Source organism: Leguminivora glycinivorella, chromosome 22 (assembly GCF_023078275.1).
Source record: "Leguminivora glycinivorella isolate SPB_JAAS2020 chromosome 22, LegGlyc_1.1, whole genome shotgun sequence".
Taxonomy (NCBI): domain Eukaryota; kingdom Metazoa; phylum Arthropoda; class Insecta; order Lepidoptera; family Tortricidae; genus Leguminivora; species Leguminivora glycinivorella.
The window spans coordinates 1279091-1301916 of NC_062992.1; the positions used below are offsets into that span (position 1 = coordinate 1279091).

Sequence of the window (22826 nt, forward strand, 5' to 3'; positions counted from 1 at the left end):
TTATTTATTTATTTATTTAAGTATTAGAGTAAAGTATATATTAATATGATGATAAAATAAGTCAAATATAATTCTAATTACTTCAAGGTGTTACTCAGGGTCTGATGATGGAGAGAGATTGTGGTCACCAAAAATCAACTCGCATATTTGAATAACATAAAAAAACGAAGTGGTTCAGTTACATGGGTTTACTGGTACCGGTGACCACCATCTGGCTCCAACATCAGACCCTCAGTACCACCTCTTGTCAAAGGTCTTATTAAGAAGAAGTAAGAACCCAATGAGCCTGATTACTAAATGGTTTAGTTACATGGATCACGGGTACTGGTGACCACCATCTGGCTCCATCATCAGACCCTGAGTACCACCTCTTGTCAAAGGTCTTATTGAGACGATCCCAATGAGCCTAAAGACGATGTGGTTTAGTCATATGGTTCATTGGTACTGGTAACCACCATCTGTCTCCATCATCAGACCCTGAGTACCACCTCTTGTCGACGGTCTTGTTAAGACGATTTCAATGAGCCTACATACGAAGTGGTTTAGTTCCATGGTTCATTGGTACTGGTGACCACCATCTGGTCCCATCATCAGACCCTGAGTACCACCTCTTGTTAAAGGTCTTATTAAGATGAACCCAATAAGGCTAAACACAAAGTGGTTTAGTCATATGGTTCATTGGTACTGGTGACAACCATCTGTCTTCATCATCAGACCCTGAGTACCACCTCTTGTCAAAGGTCTTGTTGAGACGAATCCAACGAGCCTAAACACGAAGTCGTTTACTTACATGGTTCACTGGTACTGGTGACCACCTTCTGGCTCCATCATCAGATCCCGAGTACCACCTCTTGTCAAAGGTCTTATTGAGACGATCCCATTGAGCCTAAATACGAAGTGGTTTAGTCATATGGTTCATTGGTACTGGTGACCACCATCTGGCTCCATCATCAGACCCTGAGTACCACCTCTTGTCAAAGGTCTTGTTGAGACGAACCCAACGAGCCTAAACACGAAGTCGTTTACTTACATGGTTCACTGGTACTGGTGACCACCTTCTGGCTCCATCATCAGATCCCGAGTACCATCTTGATGTGTCTTATCATCTTGACCGTATTGTAATTTTCGCATATTTATCATCATAACGTTGTAATACTTTAACATTCAAACATAACAAAATATTACAAAAGCAAATATTTACGGATCTAGGATCAAATTCGTTGGTCGCTGTTTACACACACACAATGCGAGGATAGCCCGTGTATAAACAAGGCGTCCGACCCACACAACGATAAATATTCTCGACGTTTGCGATGAAAACTCGGAGAGCGAAGCGACATACGTCTCACCTCCTCGAGCTCCGGCGCGGCACTGAAATCGCAGGCGTTCGTCGCCGGTAAAATAGCGACAGGAAGGCTAGTTTTCAAAAAATTGGCAAAAAATCATGATAAAATATTATAACGACAAATGGATAACAGCAATTTAAGCACATTGTGCAGATTATTTATATACTAAAGTAACTTCGATAACATGTAGATTTTCGGAGAAATGATCACTTGTTTCGATGTATTTTCAAGACAAAATTGAGTTCGTTTTACTTTCAATTTCTCAATTTCAAAGGATTAAATGATAAATATTGTTTAATGGGCCTAAAGTACAAGATACTCGGAATTTAAATTTACCGCATTTATGAGAGTGAGCTTATCAAATTGTACATAATAAGAGCTCCGAAATCTGTGCTTCGCGCGGTTTTTCCTAAACGAGCATCAGAAAAAAAATCATTACTAATTGAAAAAGCTTTTTCTTCCATATGTTTTTTAATGAACCGACAGTTAATTAGATTTTCTAACTGAAACAAGTACTTTTACTGTCTTTTAGTATGAGTAAAGTGTACAATTTTGCCGATAAATATTGTACATTTTACAATATATCGCCTTTTTTTGTCATAGCGCTCTTAAGCGCTCGTGCCCTAGCGGTAAGACCGTGTGACTTTCAATCCGGGGGTCGCGGGTTCGAACCCCGGCTCGTACCAATGACTTTTTCGGAACTTATGTGCGAAATGTCATTTGATATTTGCCAGTCACTTTTCGGTGAAGGAAGACATTGTGAGGAAACCGGACCCCAATAAGGCCTAGTTACTTTTCGGGTTGGAAGGTCAGATGGCAATCGCTTTCGTAAAACTACCTTCCAAATCTTGGAGTTAGTCGTCAAAGCAGACCCCAGGCTCCCATGAGCCGTGGCTGATTGGATGATTAATGTGTGTATACATATTTTCAGTACAGATAGTGTTTTTTTTTGGTCGAAACTTCAGAGGGCCATCTGTACTGAAAAACGTCGTACGATACACGTGCGAAAAGGAAATTCGTTCGTGTCGATTTAAAATACCCCCTTCGGTCGTGTTTTAATTTATTGCCACTCGCTTCGAACTCCCTTTTTTACGCACTTGTATCGTAATGTAGGTACTATTTATGGCACTTTGTATTCACAGCTTCGTTGCTGACTGTACCCTAGTGTAGTGCTACACAAAAGAATCGTCTATTGAATATTTGAGGCACTCTGAAAAGGGTGAATGGCAGACAGATTATATAATGGCTCACGATGTTTAATAATAGAACGGGTGCAAAGGAAAAAATAAGAATTGATGGAAAAATAGTTGTCACTCTGTTAGATAGTATATTCGTTTTTTTTTTCTAATTCATGTTATGATAGTTTATATTTAATTCATTGAGATAGCAAAAACAGTAATCATTCATGGACGCACCACACCACCACAGTATAATAAAGAGTACTATAGTATAGTATGGCCACTCCCGCTCCCCGCTGAAAGTGCCGCACACCCCCTCTCGGTTACCTCACAGTTACAGCCTGTCAAAAACACGAACAGTCGACCTGTCATATTTCACTCATACAAGCATAGCGTTCACCTACACGAGCTAAGACTGTGTGCTAGGAATGCGCCTCTTTCAATATATTTGATCGCCAGTGTCCGAGATGTGACACCACACCCCCAGGGATGGCGCGTACCTCTGCCAACGTATTTGCAATACAAAGAGGTAACGCCGCCAGTGTCATGGGGTCCATGCCGCAGGCCGAACTTTTGGACGGGGGTTTCTCTTTATTACGGTTTTATTTTGGTCGCGCGGATCGCTCGGACGGTTCGCGTGACTAAATCCAGCCTTAATTCCTATCGCTCTCCTGTAGTGGCGACACTGTCACTTCGGCTAAGAGGGTGCGCCCACGGGGGACTTTTCGAAGCGACTTTTTTGTCGCGACCATCTTATCTTATCTTAACCTCTCGTATGCTTAGGAGCAGATCTGCTCCATATTGTTTCAACTTTAACATGTAGTTATTATGACTAATATATTAATGACAATTTTTTGACAGACGCATACGAAAGGTTAAATCTGCGGGGGCCCTTTCGGATACACTTCGGCCCATCGGGATCTTTTGTGCAATTACCCCCTTCGATCCTAAGATCCTTCAGCTATTCAGGAGCTTCTCGACCATCTCTACGTATCGGATGATGAGGCTCATGGGTAGCTCTCTGAAGTCCTTCGGTGCTAGGTAGCCTGCTCCAAAGTTCCTCATTCTTTGTCTGGTGAGGGTGTGACATTCACACATTAGATGTCTGACGGTCTCTTCCTCTTCGCCACACATGCGACAATCAGTGTTGTCAGCGTGTCCCATCTTGGCCAAAATTCCTTTGACCCCGTAATGGCCTGTGAACACCCCCATTATAATTTGGAGTTGTCTTTTGCCTGGCTTTCCTAGCTTTTTGCTCCATCCAGAGTCTATACACTCCGCTTAAAGAGCTTTGAATGCTTCAGACCTACCAGGGCATCCCACTCTTTTTGGTGATTAGCCTTTGTTTGGTCTTTCATAGCCGTTTTAATGGTTCCTTGTGAAAGGCCCACAAAAGGTTCCGGACCTATGAAGTTGTCGCGACCATGGTCTAGTATGAAAGTACGGAGCACTTTTCATACAAATACGTAAGTCGCCGAGCAACTTTGTTGCCCGTGGGCGCGCACCCTAAGCCTGCAGCCCAGTGAAACATACTTCAATTAGCAGTAATTTAGTAACCAAGTTAGGTCAAATATAAAGTACTCAAGTGTTACGCGATTATGTATATTAGAAATGTTGCTTAATAATTAATGCATGATTTTACATAATGATCTGTTTACCAAATACATTAAGTTTGATTAATACGAGCCGAAACACACCTTGCGCGCGCAATATACAAATTGGTTTAAAATTATCATAACAACATATTCACAGACATCGAGACAAACTTTGTATCTTCAATGTACTTATTATACGACCTTATTTCATGGTTCGTCAGTTTCAAATTGCCACAACTTGAGCACAATACGACGCATAACGCTCCAAAATAATGTTTTTCCATACTTATCGAACTACGCATTTCTTTATGAAATAAGTTACTTTTCTTGCAAATTTCTCATGGGAATTTTGCGATTTGTTTCACAAATTTTGTTATTTCTTTAGAAATAGCAGAATAATCAACTTTAGCGTTATTTTGATTGAGCTCGCATAGTGAGTAAATATTACATTCTTTGACTTGCATAAAACGAAAATTGCTCTCAAGTCTTTTTTTATTATTATAAATGGGCTTAATCCGATACAGACTAGCAGAGGTAAACACGTGGCCTATGATGGAGCGAGCTCGCCCAGAAGGACCCTGCGTGCGTAGCCGATTGCACAAACGCTCACGAAACGAAACGCTCGTAGATATCTATCCCTATCGCTCTTGCGTATTAGCGCGACAGAGACAGACTTTCGCGGAGTTTCGTTTTCGTTTCGCGTCGTAGAAATGCCACTCGGCTACGGGGCCTGTTCAGTTCACCCTTGATTTGAAGGTTGCCGGGTTATATGAGCTTGGAATGGAGCTATTATATACGCCAGCAAGGAATTTCTTCCCCTAGCAGTGCGCAGTAGATACTTGTAATCATCGCTTGGTTTGCTCTTTTGACTAACATGATACTTTTGAGTGGATGTTCAAGAATTGTCGTGATACGAGTCATACGAGAAATTCAGTTTAAGATGTCAGCTAACTAGAAAGTAAAGTCTCAGTGAGAACAATAAGTAGGTATAATTATGTAGTATAGACAACATTTATAACTATGTAAAGTAGAGGGAGGTGAAGATTTCAGTCCGACAACAAAGTACAAACAACAAACAAAGTATACACATGAATCTCAGATAAGTCACGCAAACTGACGGGTGCCACCGTTACGAAAACCTGGGTGGCTAGCCGAATGGCACAATCGCTCACGAAACGCTCACGAAACGAAGCGCTAGTAGATATCTATCTCTATCGCGCTTGCGTATTGGCGCGACAGAGCCAGCGGCGTATCGCTTTCGTTTGGCGTCGGAGAAATGCCATTCGGCTACGGGGCCAGGAGCGCAACTTTGTACAGAAAATGTCACCCTTTTTCCACTTATCTCCAATTTGTAAGTTTTAAAACTAGCGCGGAAATGGCTTCTTTACGTGGTTAAGTATTTCGAAATATTACAGGACATTATACAGCGTGTATGTTTATACTACATTACTTACCTCAAACTTTAACCAGACCAAAGTTTTAGTGCTAAGAAACCATACAACAAGTAATTATAAGTTTGGTCCTAACTAGGTACTAGCGCGTAATTAATTTTTGAAAAACTATTGAGCAGCAGTGTGTTGCGTGCACCTATTTGACATCTGGAAGACCACAGATGTCATATATACCATAGATCAAGCAAACGTATCTACTTAGCGCGTCAAATGAACTCAGTGAAATCCACTGAGTTGTCCGTCTTTACTCGCAGCTTGCAGATTTCGGGCGTCAATTTTTGTAAGTTGAAGTCAACCAAAACATAAAAAATGCCTCGTTACTTGATATTCAATTGCAACAACACAAAAATTATGAACAATCAAGAGCCTGAGACATATTTAAAATTACAGGCAAGAATCAACTTCAGTACAAAATTGGACACGCTCGGCCCCTATACAAATATATGAATTTGTTTCTTCTATCTAAATTAAGTTCTGTGTGGAAGACGGACTAATTGACAGTTTAATACTCTATGTAGATACTCGTACCTAAAGTGTTGTTTAACCTCGTAAGGCCCAATGTACATAGTGTTGAAATCTAATTTGAACCTTCCATGAACTTAATAAAATAGAATTTCCATTGTTACATTGATTCTTGAAACAAAGCAGTTGCAGGCGTCCATAGGTTACGGTGACCGCTTTACATCAGGCGGACCGTATACTTGTTTGCCACCGACGTAGTATAAATAAAATAAATAAAAAACGAAAATCTTACCAATTTATTTATAGAATAGGGTTCAAATTCAAAATGGGAAAACTAACTATGGTGGGCTATTAAAGCCCACCTAGGTTAGGTCGTAAGCGAGGATAACACGTGCGAATAGGTAATATCTTCCCGTATACCCTTCAGTTCAGTCATCGCAATTTTCCTACTTTTTGTAAGTTATTTGAATAGATATTGTCCTCGTTTATAAACAAGGTTATTTTTCAATATTGGCACAAATCAAAAGAAGTAAATCAATGCAAGAAAATGCTGTTGTCCTCATCTCGGTTGGCACAAAGATAAAATGTTTTATTTGTACAACTTGCTCGGCTTTCATTCAAGATTCAATTTTAGCAATATCGCGGAAGGCAATCTAAATATATGAAGAAGATATTTCTTTGAAATCACAACTTTATAAATAAACAACATACAAAATAATACAATGAAATGTTTGAAATGATTCCTATGGTATTTTAATATGTACTACTAGTACTATATTATGTATACTAGTAAAAGACCATCATATATAGCTGGTCAAGTTTGTAGGGAAATTATTTGCGAGTTTTTAGTTCGGGAGAATACACCCTGTTTTTATTGAATTCCGTTAACTTTAAGGGAAGGTTCTTTAGAGCAAATACAATTAATTTCTCTAAGAAACTAGTGTCTTAACTCTTCCGGTTATCGAGTTATTAAAAAAATAAAGATAATTACTGAACACGTGTGTCACAGCCTTTACCAATTCCTAATGTTATTTGTTTTGACATTTGCCGTCAATCACTTGACTGTTACTTGAATGTTATTCTTAAGAGTATCTCACACTAATAAATACATTTATTATGTATGAAAATGATGATTTTTTTTTGCGAATTTAACTAAAAATGATATACAGGTTGGTTCCTGATAATGAACCTAGCTACATGTCGAATTTAACGAACACGTGTTCAGTAAGAGTTAAGACGCTAGTTTCTTAGAGAAATTAATTGTATTTGATCTAAAGAATCCCTTAAAGTTAACGGAATTCAATAAAAACATTGTGTGTATGCACGTTTGCGACCACAACACTCCGCACTCATAAACACTGTGTCAATCTAGTCAGGCAAAATCAGAGACACAATTGAATACATCCAAAATAGGTAATAAAATGATGAAATGCGAAAAAATAGTCCATATATCAAGCGTCAAAAACATGCAACACAAAAACTACGAAAATACGAGCGCCCGCGCGTCAGGCTGTCGAAAAAAGCCCAATAACTCACGAATAAACAATAACTTCTCCATTTTAATATTTCTGACAACGATCTAGCCACCGTTACAATCGCTTACGCTTTGTGGGTGTATCCACAGAATATACAATAGTACAAGTAAGTGGTGTATCGTAGCAGAGCGCTCCATTTTTTGTCAAATTTGTATATTATTAATGCATTTTTAGTTTTCATATTTTTATTTATTTATTTAAACTTTATTGCACAGTAAAAATATATACAGTTACAAAAGGCGGACTTAATGCTACATTGTACTCTCTACCAGTCAACCTTTTTATTTTTTATAATTTTTGAGTCAGTTCTTCTCAGAATAACGAGCACTTTCTATCTCAATAGGAGTAAAGTATCCCATTTCCATACTTATTTGTTACTTTCCTCTTTTGTTCCCCATACAAACTCTATGGAAAATGGTAACAGTAGGAAAAATTGTATAAGACACTTTTTTGACATAACATATGAGTTACCTATCAAAAATATCACATTTAAAAAGTGGACAAAATAACAAATATACAAAAAAAAACAGTCGAATGAGGACCTCCTCCTCTTTTTTTAAAGCCGGATAAAAAGAATCGCTTAGCTAGCTCTGCCTACAGCTCACCTGTAGTGGCGTGACAGAGCCAGACTGCGTTTCGATCGCGTATCGTCAACGATTGTCACTTCGGCTAGGCATTTCAACGAACTATAAAATTCTCTTCGAATCACGCCAATCTACCCCCCAATATATCAAAATATAGAGGTAGATGCGGACAAAGTCCCAAAAATATGCATCCACAACCTTAAGACCTGATTTAGACGGCGTTCGAACTCGCATGCGATTTTAGTTACATTGCGGGCTGTTGAGGTTACAATTTTGCACGCCAACAAATACCGCAGTGTAATAAAACTCATATGCGAGTTCTCGTACCGTCTAAATTTGCCCTAACGCGTAAGCAATAAAGTCGCGCATACATATTTTTGGCACGTTGTTCGCATTTATATTTAACTAGCTTTTGCCCACGGCTTCGCTCGCGTTAGAAAGAGGCGAAAAGTAGCCTATGTCACTCTCCATCCCTTCAACTATCTCCACTTTAAAAATCACGACAATTCGTCGCTCCGTTTTGCCGTGAAGGACGGACAAACAAACAGACACACACACTTTCCCATTTATAATATTAGTATGGATAACTTGTCTGTTGCCGTCTACGAATGGCATTTCTGCGACGCGATACGAAAACGAAACGCCGCGAAAGGTAGTCTGCAGGCTCTGTCGCGCCAATACGCAAGAGCGATAGAGATAGATATCTACGAGCGTTTCGTTTCGTGAGCGTTTGTGCCATTCGGCTACGTGCCTTGTACTGGTAATAGGATCCAATTTCCCTTGAAGGGATTTCGTTGGCACCGGCTGCCGGCGATCTGTCTTGTTTTCTACCGTTTTTATGAAGCCTTGGCTTGGAAATTTAATGTGCGAAACATTCGGTTATTTTGAGTATTATACAAAATGCACTGAGGAGACGTTTTTTAAATTACATTCGAACGGCGTGGCGCTGACGTCCGTCCGCGTCTCAGGACATGCGTCGCCTGTGTGTGGATGATCCCTAAGACAAATTCCAGGTGTAGGGCGATCCCGTGAGGCGTTTTCGCAAATGTATTCATTTTCCCGCGTTATTTGTACCATAAATCTAGATACGTTTGTTAGCGTTAAGAAAACGCTTCTAAACCGACCATCACACCGACAAGTGTTTACAAATAGAGGTATGTAGTAGTTAGGTAGATTATGCGACTGTTGCATAATTAGGCATTAAAATATGAGTGTGGGTTTACGAAGCATAACTTGAGTGCTTGAATGCGTTCAGCGCTAATAACGACGACACGTTGTCGTTTTGTCTACGGAGTATTTTTTATTTTGTTTATTTATTTAAACTTTATTGCACAGTAAATAAATTTACAGAAGGCGAACTTAATGCCAGAAGGCATTCTCTACCAGCTAACCTTTGGGTCAAACAGAGATCTATTAAGAGCTTAACAGGTGCAGGAAATATCGCAATGACGAGAAATGGAATACCTACTAAATAACCATAAATGATTATATATCTGTGTAAAAAAATTACATACGTAACATAATATAGATACCTATTTTACCCCTTATTGGAAATTTCATGTTATAGGCTACCAATGAGTGCTACACACTTAGTGATGCCTCATACAAAATTCCACCCCCCCCCCCCAATTTAGAGAAATGGGGGTTAGAAAGAGACAAAAATAGCTTATATTACTTTCCATCCGCTTAACTATCTCCACTTGAAAAATTATGTGAACTCGTCGCTTCGTTTTGTTGTGAAAGACAATCGGACAAGACGGACAAACAAACAGATACACACATTTTCCCATTTATAATATTAGTATATGGATAGAATATAAACTTTATTTGAACTTATTTTATTACATCGTTGTAATCGGGTTGCTCACCCAGACAAAATAGATAGGTGGCTTAGGCATATGGTTATTTTTATCACAAAATTCCTCTGGAAATCTCTTGCCACCACCACTAAACCAGCTCAATGGTTCCATAAAATAGCATTGTCACTGTATTCATAACTGCATCGTAAACCGAGAATTGGATCAAATTGAAAATGAAAAAAATGAAAATGAAAATGAAATATTTATTTTTCAAGTAGGCATATTACAAGAATTACAAGAAAAGTTCGGAAAAATTGCCGTGAACGTTATGAATGCAAGATCTTAAATTTAAAGAGATTTCTAAGCTACCGTCCGACCGTAGCCGTTTGACGACCGGTCTGGCGCAGTCGGTAGTGACCCTGCCTGCTGCGCCGCAGTCCCGGGTTCGAATCCCGGTAAGGGCATTTATTTGTGTGATGAGCACAGATATTTTGTTCCTGAGTCATGGATGTTTTCTATGTATATAAGTATTTACGAGTATATATTATATTTATCGTTGTCTGAGTACCTACAACACAAGCCTTCTTGAGCTTACCGTGGGCCTTAGTCAATCTGTGTAAGAATGTCCTTATAATATTTATTTATTTATTTTATTTTATTTTCTAAGCTCTTTTGCGTCACCGGTGTAAGTGTCAGCCATCGCATTATCGGTAAGATAAAAGTTCCATTCAACATTAAGCCGATTCCATTCGTTCAGGAACGATCTTATTGGATGTTTACTGTCGAACGAATGGGTTCCAGTTGGCTCACGTGAATAATAATAAGCTCTATACTAAAATAAGGTGTTTAAAAGTGTCAGAAAATCCAGAATTTATAGTCCGTTTGTTAAAACGTTTGTATTAATTTCAGTAGATTCTAGGCAAATATTTGCACAATTTTTACGCGCAATATTATGCATCATGCGTAATATTTACAACCACAATTCTGGCCCTGTAGCCGAATGGCATTTCTCCGACGCCAAACGAAAGCGATACGCCGCTGGCTCTGTCGCGCCAATACGCAAGCGCGATAGAGATAGATATCTACTAGCGCTTCGTTTCGTGAGCGTTTCGTGAGCGATTGTGCCATTCGGCTAGCCACCCTGGACACTGTCTAGACACAGTAGGCTTCGCACATGATTGCCGCGAGAGTATGTCGCCGCGAGATAGATGACATGTCTTCTTCTAACTGTATTAATTACATATATTAAGGACGGGTGGTCTATCTTGCGGCGACATACTCTCGCGAGAATCATTTGTCCCACCAAAAGCGTGGGCGCTAATATTAATATTTGACATTTTAATACATATCAAGCTAAGAATATGGGCCAAATTGTCAAAACTGAGGTTCAAAAGTTTTAAGCTTGTGTCGAGAGATGGCAGTCTACGCACTGTGATTACACATTTTACTTTGACAGTAACTCTCTTTAATACTCGATCCTCTTTGGTAGCAACATACAAATGAATTTTGAAGGCCCTGAATGTTCCCATCTGTAACCACAATTTAAAACATTTTAAATATACCACTAACACAAAATATCTCTTGAAAAATTCAGCTCTCTATTGTTATTTTCGGCCGTTTGATCCGTCTATCTTTCTCCTTCACTGGGCTCAGAAATGGACCTGGCCCCGTAGCCGAATGGCATTTCTCCGACGCCAAACGAAAGCGATACGCCGCTGGCTCTGTCGCGCCAATACGCAAGCGCGATAGAGATAGATATCTACTAGCGCTTCGTTTCGTGAGCGTTTCGTGAGCGATTGTGCCATTCGGCTAGCCACCCTGCCATGCCAGCCGGCCTAGCTGAAGTGGCAATCGTTGACGTTACGAGGCGATCGAAACGCAGCAGTCTGTCTCTGTCGCGCCACTACAGAAGAGAGGGTGAGCTAGCTACAATACGGACATTGTGTACGAGTAGGAACTGCCTTTTCAATTTCGCCCGACAGTTTACCGATGGCTGGCCCGTAGCCGAATGGCATTTTTACGACGCGAAATGAAAACGAAACGCTGTGAAAGGTAGTCTGGCTTTGCCGCGCCAATACGCAAGAGCGATAAAGATAGATACCTACGAGCGTTTCGTTTCGTGAGCGTTTTGTGAGCGTTTGTGCCATTCGGCTACGTACGCTGGTATGAAGACTCCAATATTGTAGTCCGCTCTTACAGTTCGTATGTATATTTAACGTGAAACCCTGTCTCTTTGACTTAGCTACCTTGGTCTAGTTTTCTAAAGTTGTAATTGCCACGTTTTTACTAAAGGTTCTGCAAGAAACTGCTAATATTTAGTTTAATTAAGTAAAAATTTACTTTTGCAGACGAGATTTTAGAGGTACTTGAAATAGATGATACTTTATTAGATAATTTGTTTAAAGAAAAAGTGTTGTACGCCGTGAGTTCTTCGGGACAGGAATAGATAGATAGATAGATAGAATACTCTTTATTGCCGCACCTCAGCAAAAGATATAGTGGAGATAAAACAGATTACTATAAATAGAGGCAGACAACAGGCGGTCTTATCGCTAAAGAGCAATCTCTACCAGACAACCTTTGGGTAGCGGAAATAAAAAAAAACATAATCAAAAAATCATAATTATTCTAATTTCCAACACACAAAAATAAACATATACAATTACACATATAAGAGAATATAAATAGAGTTACATAAACATACTTAAATAGTAATACAACAAGCCAGATATATAGTAACAAACCAAAAATCATACCAACCACAGAGTAAAAATACGATCACTAAGGGAGAGATAGATAACGTTCTTTAAGCATTAATACTAAAGTTATTAATAATTATGAAAGTTTTTACTGCTAAAGTATAGGTAGGTACAATTATTTTTTCAATGAATAAGAGAGCGCGCACACGGGCAACTTTTGGCAGCGACTTTTTTGTGGCCTAGTATGAAAGTGCGCACACGAAGCGACGCAACTTTTCATACAAATACGAAAGTCGCCGAGCAACTTTGTCGCCCGTGGGCGCGCACCCTTAAAATGGAACCTACTCGTACAATTGTAGGTAATTATAACTCCGCTGGTATTCTAGCGGTAAGAGCGTGCGACTTTCGTTCCGGAGGTCGCGGGTTCGAACCCCGGCTTGCACCAATGAGTTTTTCGGAACTTATGTGCGAAATGTCATTTGATGAAGGAAAACATCGTGAGGAAACTGGACTAATTCCAATAAGGTCTAGTTACGCTTCTGGTTGAAAGGTCAGATGACAGTGGCTTTCGTAAAACTAGTGCCTACGCCAAATCTTGGGATTAGTTGTCAAAGCGGACCCCAGGCTCCCATGAGCCGTGGCAAATGCCGGGATAACGCAAGGAGGATGATGACGAATCAGCATGTGCGTTTTCACATTATCAATCCGACGTCGGATGTCGGAAGGGTTTCAATATCAAAAATCAAAGATGGCGGCTTGAATGTATGAATCGGATACTGAAAACGCAGTAAAGGTCTCCGTTTTACACAAAGAGCATCTGATTAGGCGATTTTATCTACTGCACAAGAGAAATTAAGCTGATTATGTAAACAAGGAGTCTCCGGGCACAGAAATGAGCCATTATACTCTATTTTCCTTCTGATGGATCGCGCTGGAAAACTTTCCAACACCCCCGCTTTCGAAAAGATTTTCAAGGATTCCGGAAGCAAATAATTTTTGCTCAACTTAATAAAAACGAAATGTGTTTTAAAAATAAGTATTACAAAGCCTTACAAGCTATCCTAACTATCAATCCATAATCCATAATTAATATTATAAACGGGAAAGTGTGTGTCTGTTTGTTTGTCCGTCTTTCACGGCAAAACGGAGCGACCAATTGACGTGTTTTTTTAAGTGGAGATAGTTGAAGGGATGGAAAGTGGCATAGGCTACTTTTTGTGTTTACCTAACGCGAGCGAAGCCACGGGCAAAAGCTAGTCCATCCATACTAATATTATAAATGGGAAAGTGTGTGTGTCTGTTTGTTTGTCCGTCCTTCACGGCAAAACGGAGCGACGAATAAAATTGTCGTGATTTTTTAAGTGAAGATAGTTGAAGGGATGGAGAGTGACATAGGCTACTCGTTGTCTCTTTCTAAAACACAAATATATTTATTTGTACAGGTTAGACGAGGAGGACTAATACAGTCTGTTATTAACAAAAATGAGCTTTTAAAAAAATTAACCCAAGATAAAAAGTAAAAAGTGCGTGGATTCCTTCGCTCGGAAGAAGTGACACTTCGTAACATAACCAAAAACATTCTGTCAAGTGGCTGTCACATTTTTGCGTTTAATTACTTCCATCTTTGTTCTATTTTTAATATTTTACGTTGCTAATTCCTCAAATTATTGAAAAAACAAACGTAAACTCATGAAATAGGGATAAGTTGAAGAGTTTCACTTCAAAAAAATTTAGGCATATTCCTGGCATCAGTCTAGCATTTTTTCACAACTCGAGTTGGCAACACTGAGCGTTAAACGTTTAACGCTGTAAGTTGGAAGCTTGTCGTATTAGAAGTTTCACTTCAGTAAATGAACAAAGAGAATTATAATAAGGTTGGATCATAAATTGAAATAGATATCATACACGAAAGAAAAAACGACAAGGCCCACTGGTGGCCGAGCCGGGAATCGAACCCGGGTCTTCAGCTTACGCGGCTAACGTCTTTACCACTAGAGCACCCGCCCGCCTAAAAGACGCCTAGTGGTAAAGACATTAGCCGCGTAAGCTGAAGACTCGGGTTCGATTCCCGGCTCGGGCACCAGGGGCCTTGTCGTTTTTTCTTTCGTGTATGATACCTATTTCAATTTATATATAGTAGTGTGACTACTTGAAAAAAGAACAAATCAAAAAATATTCAATAAAATAATTTGATTTGTTCCCTAGTTGTAAGGTTGGATCACTTGATATTGCTGACCTCAAGCTTTTTTTTTAAATTATAAATGGGCTTACTCTTGGCCACAGACTAGCCAAAGGCAAAAACGTGGCCTACGATGGAGTGAGCTCGCCCAGAAGCTGTTCACCCTTGATTTGAAGGTTGCCGGGTTACATCAGCTCGGAAATACAGCTCTTATGCGCCTAGAGATTCGTTCTTGGATTAAGACACTACAGGAGCGGAAATGCTAAGCCCTTCTTTCAATTTGGGAATTTTAGTTAAATATGCTAGTATTATTAACTAGATTTATCGAAAAAAAAATTGTCCATTCAGAAAAACTCATTAAAAAAAATTGCGAAAAAATCCTTCAAAACTTAATCAATCTTAATAATAAATTCTTGATTGTAAATTATCTATGTCGTACCGTTTAGTTTTTTGGCTAATTGTTACAAATTTTGAATACTACACCTTTTTTCGCTCCATAATCAATAAGGCCGTTTTTGGAAATTTTTGATGGGCTCAAAACCGTCCATAGATCAAAATAATAATAATCTGCGTTGAAAAATCAGTTCTCTATCTTCAAAAACCAGGGAGGAAATAGTCGAGAGAGTTTGTATGGAGAATTGACCCCTCCTGTACCGTATTAACGTAAGGAATACTTACAAAGGTGGAGTTGTTCATGAGCAGCCTCGTTGTGAAGTTGCGGACATTGAACAGGGTAAGCCCGCCCCACCGGTCCCGGAACACCAACTCCTCATCTGGAACAAGCAAATATAACTTTTTAAAGTCTGGCTCAGTCGGTAGTGACACTGCCTGCTATGCGGCGGTCCTGGGTTCGAATCCCGGTAACGTCGTGGCTTGCGTGGGCGACGGTCGCGCGATGGTCGCGCGACGGCTATGCGACGCATACGAAATCAAACCTTATCGATATGGAAGTAGACGATGCGATGAGACGCAACGGTGACGGTCGCGCGACCGTCACCCACGCAAGACACGGCGTAAGAGTATTTATTTGTGTGATGAGCACAGATATTTGTTCCTGAGTCATGCATGTTTTCTATGTAGAGGTATATAAGTATGTATTTATCTATTTAAGTATGTATATCGTCGCCTAGCACCTAAGTACAAGCTTTGCTTAGTTTGGGGCTAAGTTGATCTGTGTAAGGTGTCCCTAATATTTATTTATTTAATAAAGCCAAAGAGAAGGATCATTGTCGAAACTATGTAGAGGTAGTGTGTGACATTGACTGTCCTCCCGCTACAAAAACGTTTAGAACCTCAGTTATAACACTTTGACCCATTATATCCCTGATATTATGTGGTTGTATTATATACTAATATTAGGCCGGTCGTGAGCTTCTCAAGACACTTTTACTATCGGCTCGTGTTTAAGCTCCAAGTTTCCGGTCCACCGGCGCGCCTCTCGGGGACGCTCCGGGCCTTCGGCCCTACGCGGAGCTAAGCCATCGGCCTTCGCTGGGTTTCGAAGCTCCGCGTCGGGCCTCCGGCCCACCGCTTTGCTTATTAGACACTTTTTATTATGTTTCTGCTTGGGTACACTGTCTGTCCGCAGCTGGGCCTGTTGTCTGTCACATTAGAATATTATAAGTGAGCGTGTTTAGTAAAACGTCCCACTTTGTCGGTTACCATTAAGGCGAAATTCACTTGTATCTATATATGAATAAACTGACAAAGCGGCTTTATAGCAATAGACAAAGTGGGGCGTTATCCCGTGCACATTCACATAATATAAACATTATAAATACGTCATATAACTAAAAACGATAAACATTCGAATATTCTGACTCTTCAAAAATGCCGAATACCTACTCCAGCCGTCTAACTGACAGCAACACTCTTAGCTAACCATCGCGTTGCCAAAATGGTACTAAAGCAATTAAACGTACTTCCAATAATATTTCTCAGGAAGAGAAAACTTTACTGTTCAGTAACCGCAAAATTAACTAACTATTTTACATTAGAATTTCACCTGAATTTTCAGGAAACTTAGCTGACTTTAAATTGGACTTAATTGCTTTACAAACAGTATCCAAATTCACTTGAAAAGTCTGAGTTTTTGAGCACATTTCAGGAATCTGGCTCATTCTAATTTATTTAGACTGAATTAATTGTTGAATTCTATTAAAATTTCGTTTCGGAATTCAATTTTTGAATAAAAATACAGTTATCGTTTCGTTTGAATAAAACATTTCGTGTAATTTCGAAATACTAGCAGGCAAGCATGGTCGCGTGGTAAAGCCTATCACGTAAGGCCGACTTTTCGAATTATTTGTAAGTGCGATTGGATCGCACCGACGCGATAAGGTTTATCGCACTAGTGTGCTACGCCTGCAGTTCCTAAAATAGGTGTGCATATTGAATAGGTTAAAAAAACCTGTAAGGTTCACCGGGGTAATTTCGACTGAAGGGCAATCTCAAGTAATCGAAATATTTTTAATGTTTTACCACAGAATATTAGTACAAGTACAGAAGGCTCACTCCTTTGATGTTATCAAAATGCCGCCATCATAAATTCTTATCTACAACAAACGGACCGCACGCGAGCAGCAGACATTGAATTCTATTGCGTCACGCGAAGGTCGTCACCACTGAACGGGCCGCGAACTCGCGGCCGCCGGTATGTATTTGTAGGGCGGCGTTAGAATCGCGGAGTGAGCCGCCCCTGGTTTTAGACTATCTGCTGAACACGCCTAGTTATTAGTTTAAAACTAAAAATATTTCGATGGTGTTATTGCAGTACCAAGCCATCGCCCACACCACAATGTAACTCATATCCAACAGTTGACTCCTATGACACCCACTCGAGGAAAGGTGGTGGTCCCAGCACACACCCTTATTAGGTACAATTGACCTCTGGATCCTTTAGACATAAAAAGCCACGTACGCTCGACCACTTGTAGATGCATATAAATTGTGGAGCCTGCGGGCAGTGTTGATTTAAACATTCCGTGCAGTTTAGTTTGCGGTTGCCGAACGTGAATTCGTATGTTTTTGATGCCCAGATGTGAATACATTAAAGCGGTTTTGTTTAATGTTTATTCTAGAATTCATCTAGAGGTTATTTTAAAGCTTTCGTAATATTTTAAGAACGAATAAAACTATTTTCCGTGAAAATGTCAGGTGCCATAATATGGTCAGGAGAACTTTTGAGAAATTGTCAAATACTTGGAAATGCTTGGAAATAAGGAGTGTACAGGTTTCTAATGGGTCGGCAACGCGCATGTGACACCCCTTGAGTTGCAGGCGTCCATAGGTTACGGTAACCGCTTTCCATCAGGCGGGCCGTATACCTGTATGCCACCGACGTGGTATAAAATAAAAACGTGGCAGTGGGCGGTGTACATTGCACGTAGAACCGATGGCCGTTGGTGCGGAAAGGTTCTCGATTGGCGACCGCGTACCGGAAGGCGCAGCGTGGGTAGGCCCCCACAAGGTGGACTGATGACCTGGTGAAGGTAGCAGGAGTCCGCTGGATGCGGGTGGCGCAGGACAGGTCATTGTGGCAATCTTTAGGGGAGGCCTATGTCCAGCAGTGGACGTCTTTCGGCTGATATGATGATGATGATGATGACTTGAAAATTTCGACCCTTGCCTGAGCAATAAAAGCGTCCTACCGGTGAACTGAGGACGCTAGTTTGATTACAGCTTAATGGTCAATCCAAGCACGACAGTGCCTGGTTCTCCTCCTTGAATGATAAACGCATGAGGCGTCACGAGCAGGCCTCTAACCCCCGCCCATCTGGGGGAGCATACACCTGCCGTGTGTGCGGACGAGGGATCCTCTCTCGAATTGAGCTATACAGCCACGAACGTAAGTGTCGCAAGGATGCTGCTTGAATCATCTGTTAATCTGTTATAGATGCAAAGGCTTGTTATTATTATAATGGTGCTGCAGATTTCTTTTAGTATTTCCAATGAGAATACGAGACCACGGGGACAACGCCGTCCCTGAAACGTTGGAGGTCACTTTAATATGTAGTCATACGCGATTAAGTCCCGATTTAAAAAATAATTATGTGTAATAATGGTGAAAGTTTAAATCAGTGAGAATAAGAACAAACGTAAACAACAACGGAGCAATTAAGAAAGGAAATTAATATTTTATATACTGTATGTTAAAATCGAAGGTTTTCTTCCAATCTACCGCTTGAGAATCTCATATAATCCTATCAACATATTATAGGTCTCGCCAGAATATCACCACGAAATATCAAAAATCTAAAATTCTCCTGAATTTTGTAGTTTCACTAAAATCACTAACCCCACATACGGCCAGAGGCAATATGGCGTCGCTTCCGGCGGCGGAAGTGGCGCGGCCACACCGGAAGTCAATTTGCAGCGGCGCGGACAGCGCCGATTGGGCTGGGATTACGTTTATAGTTCTTGGTTCCGATATTTTTGTGATTGGTTACTTTTGATCCTTACCATGATCGAAATTCGATTTACTTATTTTTAACCCCCGATGCAAAAACGACGGGGTGTTATAAGTTTGACGTGTCTGTCTGTGTGTGTGTTTGTCTGTCTTTCTGTCTGTCTGTCTGTCTTTCTGTCTGTCTGTTTGTCTGTCTGTCTGTGGCATCGTAGCTCCCGAACGGATGAACCGATTTAGAATTAGTTATTTTTGTCTAAAAGCTGAGTTAGTCGGGAGTGTTCTTATTAGCCATGTTTCATGAAAATCGGCCCACTATGACGCGGTCGGGGGTTTCTTCAAAATTTTAACTTTGTGGTTTTTATCTATGTGTTTTATTTTATATAAATGGGCTTACTCTTGGCCACAGACTAGCCAAAGGCAAATACGTGGCATACGATGGAGTGTGCTCGCCCAGAAGATGCCTGTTCACTCTTCATTTGAAGGTTACCGGGTTATATGAGGAGTGAAGGAGTGGCCTTGATTGGCACAAAATACACTTAATCGTATGTAATGTGAAATGAAACGTTTGCGTTAGTCGTTGAAACGAATAATTAATAAATTTCACTACATAAGATTTAATATAGAAAAGCCTACAAAATGGGCAACTATCAAACAGAGGTGGACGGTATTCCATTTCATTTTTCAATGTTGGCAGTGGAATATTGTTCAACAGTCACCATCAATAGTACCTACATTATAAATATTATCCAGGTCTCTTTAAAACAAGAGTAAATAGATAGGTATCTCATAGGTAAGCGTGCTCCACCGTAGACCGCATCATCACTTACCATCAGGTGTGATCGTGGTCAAACGTCTACCTATCCATACAAAAAAAAAAAAAAAAATAATGCAAACATCTTTAGAATGTAGGTTAAATATTGTAAACAACAGTAAGTTAACTCGCGATGTTTGCAATCCATCAGTTTGCAATATTCTTGCGCCCCGGGTTACTCACAGTGTTTTTCATCACACTTGCAATATTTAAAAAAAAACATGTAAAAATATTTTAAAAAGTTAAATACGGTACTAGAAATTTCACAACTCCCTAGAGAGCAGATTTTCCTATATCTCCCGTTCCACCTGCGTGTAATTGCACATTTACTTTGGGAGTGTGATGAAAAAGGTATATAAAGGTAGGTGATGGTAAAGGTAAGGTAGGTGGACTTATTATGTTTATAACACTGACGTTTCAAGGAGGGCATTGTCCCCGTGGTCTCGGAGCAGACTGGCTTGACATCTTTTCTCTTCTAGCTGTACGTGTTTTTAGAACCTCGTGTGGTGACGGGTTAAGAATTTCACCACCCCCTTTCTTCCCGTGGGTGTCGTAGAAGTCGACTGTGGGATATGGGTTAAATTGTGGCGTAGGCGAGAGGCTGGCAACCTGTCACTGCAATGTCACAATTTGGATTTCTTTCAACCCCTTTTTGCCGAGAGTGGCACTGAAACTTAGTAGTTCATGTGCTCTGCCTACCCCTTTATGGGATACAGGCGGGATTATATGTATGTATGTATGTATGTGTTTTTAGAACTACCCGCATAGGGTTGTAAATAGAAAAAAAACCAAATGTTTTTTTTCAGAATTATGAAAAAAACATGAATAAAAACCGAGCACCCTGGTTTTTTTTCTAAATATGGTTTTTTTCAGATGAAAAAATAATACGACAATAACGGTTTTTCGTGAGTTGTAACGTGTTTCAATAACAATAACGTACATTTTAATTCAATTAACATTCAGTATACAAACGTTTATTGAGGAATCCCCGATGCTGCGTGTAGCGTGGAGAGGCGGTGGTGTTGCCAACAGTAGATAGTGATAACTATCAACTACAGATTTCGTAAATGTTACTTTTATAAGACCAGAAATTAAAGTTATTTGATTAAATTCGTTTAATAGTTAACATTAAGTCTAAAAAACCGTATAAAAGTATTAACTACTTTGCAAATATTGAGATTTCGTACTTTAGAAAAAAAACATACTCCAGAAAAAAAACTGTTTTTTTTCACGGTTTTTTTTCATGTTTTTTTTTCAAGCCAGAAAAAAAACCGTTTTTTTGCAACCCTATACCCGCACTTGGTCCTGACTACCCATTTGAACGATTTGTGCACTAGGGATGTCACCTTGTCGACACACAACACTCACGGTATTCGGTTTTTCAACCTACGATATTGTTTTCTTTCAACACAATAATACGCGATTAAGTCCTGTTTGCAATTTTGAATATGTATAAAAATCGTGTAAGTTTAAATCAGTGCTTTGGACTTGTGTTACAAACCTGTAAAAAAAGTGAAAACGATAAACGACGAATGAACAAAAGTTAGATTAAAACTGCTATAAGATTCTTTCTCATGTACCTACTAGCAGTTTTTATCCTAGTTTCTAGTTATTCGAGAGGTACTACTAAGAAAACTAAAGCAATAAAATACAGTAGGTACTGTTCAAAGTTAGATTAAACGGTGTTTAAAACGCTTCTTTCTTCCTTTGTCGTTAAAGTAGTTCTTATCTTCGATTTCTTTGACGACCGGTCTCGCGCAGTCGGTTAGTGACCCTGCCTGCTGCGCCGCGGTCCCGGGTTCGAATCCCGGTAAGGGCATTTATTTGTGTGATGAGCACAGATATTTGTTCCTGAGTCATGGATGTTTTCTATGTATATAAGTATTTATATATTATAAATATCGTTGTCTGAGCACCCACAACACAAGCCTTCTTGAGCTTACCGTGGGCCGCAGTCAATCTGTGTAAGAATGTCCTATAATATTTATTTATTTATTTACTTATTTTATTTATTTATTCTAGTCTTAGAAGTACTTGCTACTTATGAGGCAGTTGAGTTCGTTTTCTACTCTGCCTCTCTCTAAGTGAGTGTCGGGAGCGCAGATATCATTTTGATTTTTTTGTATGTACGTTTAGAAAAATAAATATAACACCTTCCCTTAAGCTTATTTTTCACTTTATAGCTTTTTTGAAAATGCTTTGTAACCGTATTCGTGATGTTTTTTCTATGTAGCAAAAGTAAAAAAACGGATTATTTGGTTGCCGTAATTATTAATTTATTAGAATTTTTATGTTTAAATTGTAAGTAGTGAAGTGTAGTTGTAATTGCCGTAACGTAAAATACCCTATAATGGACGGTGATGCCATTATATGGACAAAAAAGCACAAATCCTTAAAAATAAGTATCTAAAATTAGTTTCTAAAAACTGACGGTAATGTACCATAAACTAGAGTTATAGAGCTGTTTCATTTTGAAGTTTCAATTAATTCGGTTATTTCTGAAGGATTCGGCGACAAAATAAAATTCACCAGATTACTAAAAAAAATATCAAGCCGAATTCTTAGCAATGTTGCTAAGAGAGTTGAGTTCATGTATAAAACAATAAAAAAAAAATACTCGGTGTAAACTTAAATGAGTTTTATTTACTGCATTAAGCATGAGATAATGTATAAAACATACTAGTTTGTTGCTCCAAAGATATAAAGAAATAGCGTTATTTTGCGAGTGTCCATTACTGGAACCGAAAAACTGCGTACCTCCTATGATGGACAAGGAACG

The 22826-nt window shown here is 39.5% G+C and overlaps 1 protein-coding gene across 1 annotated transcript in view; it reads right to left on the reverse strand.

The window, feature by feature from the left end:
- The window catches only part of LOC125237656 (inactive dipeptidyl peptidase 10), a 240822-nt gene that overhangs the window by 32247 nt on the left and 185749 nt on the right, over positions 1-22826 (reverse strand). Inside the window, exon 4 of the mRNA XM_048144785.1 lies at positions 15507-15601. Coding sequence (XP_048000742.1) covers positions 15507-15601 — 95 coding nt within the window. The remainder of the gene's footprint in view (positions 1-15506; positions 15602-22826) is intronic.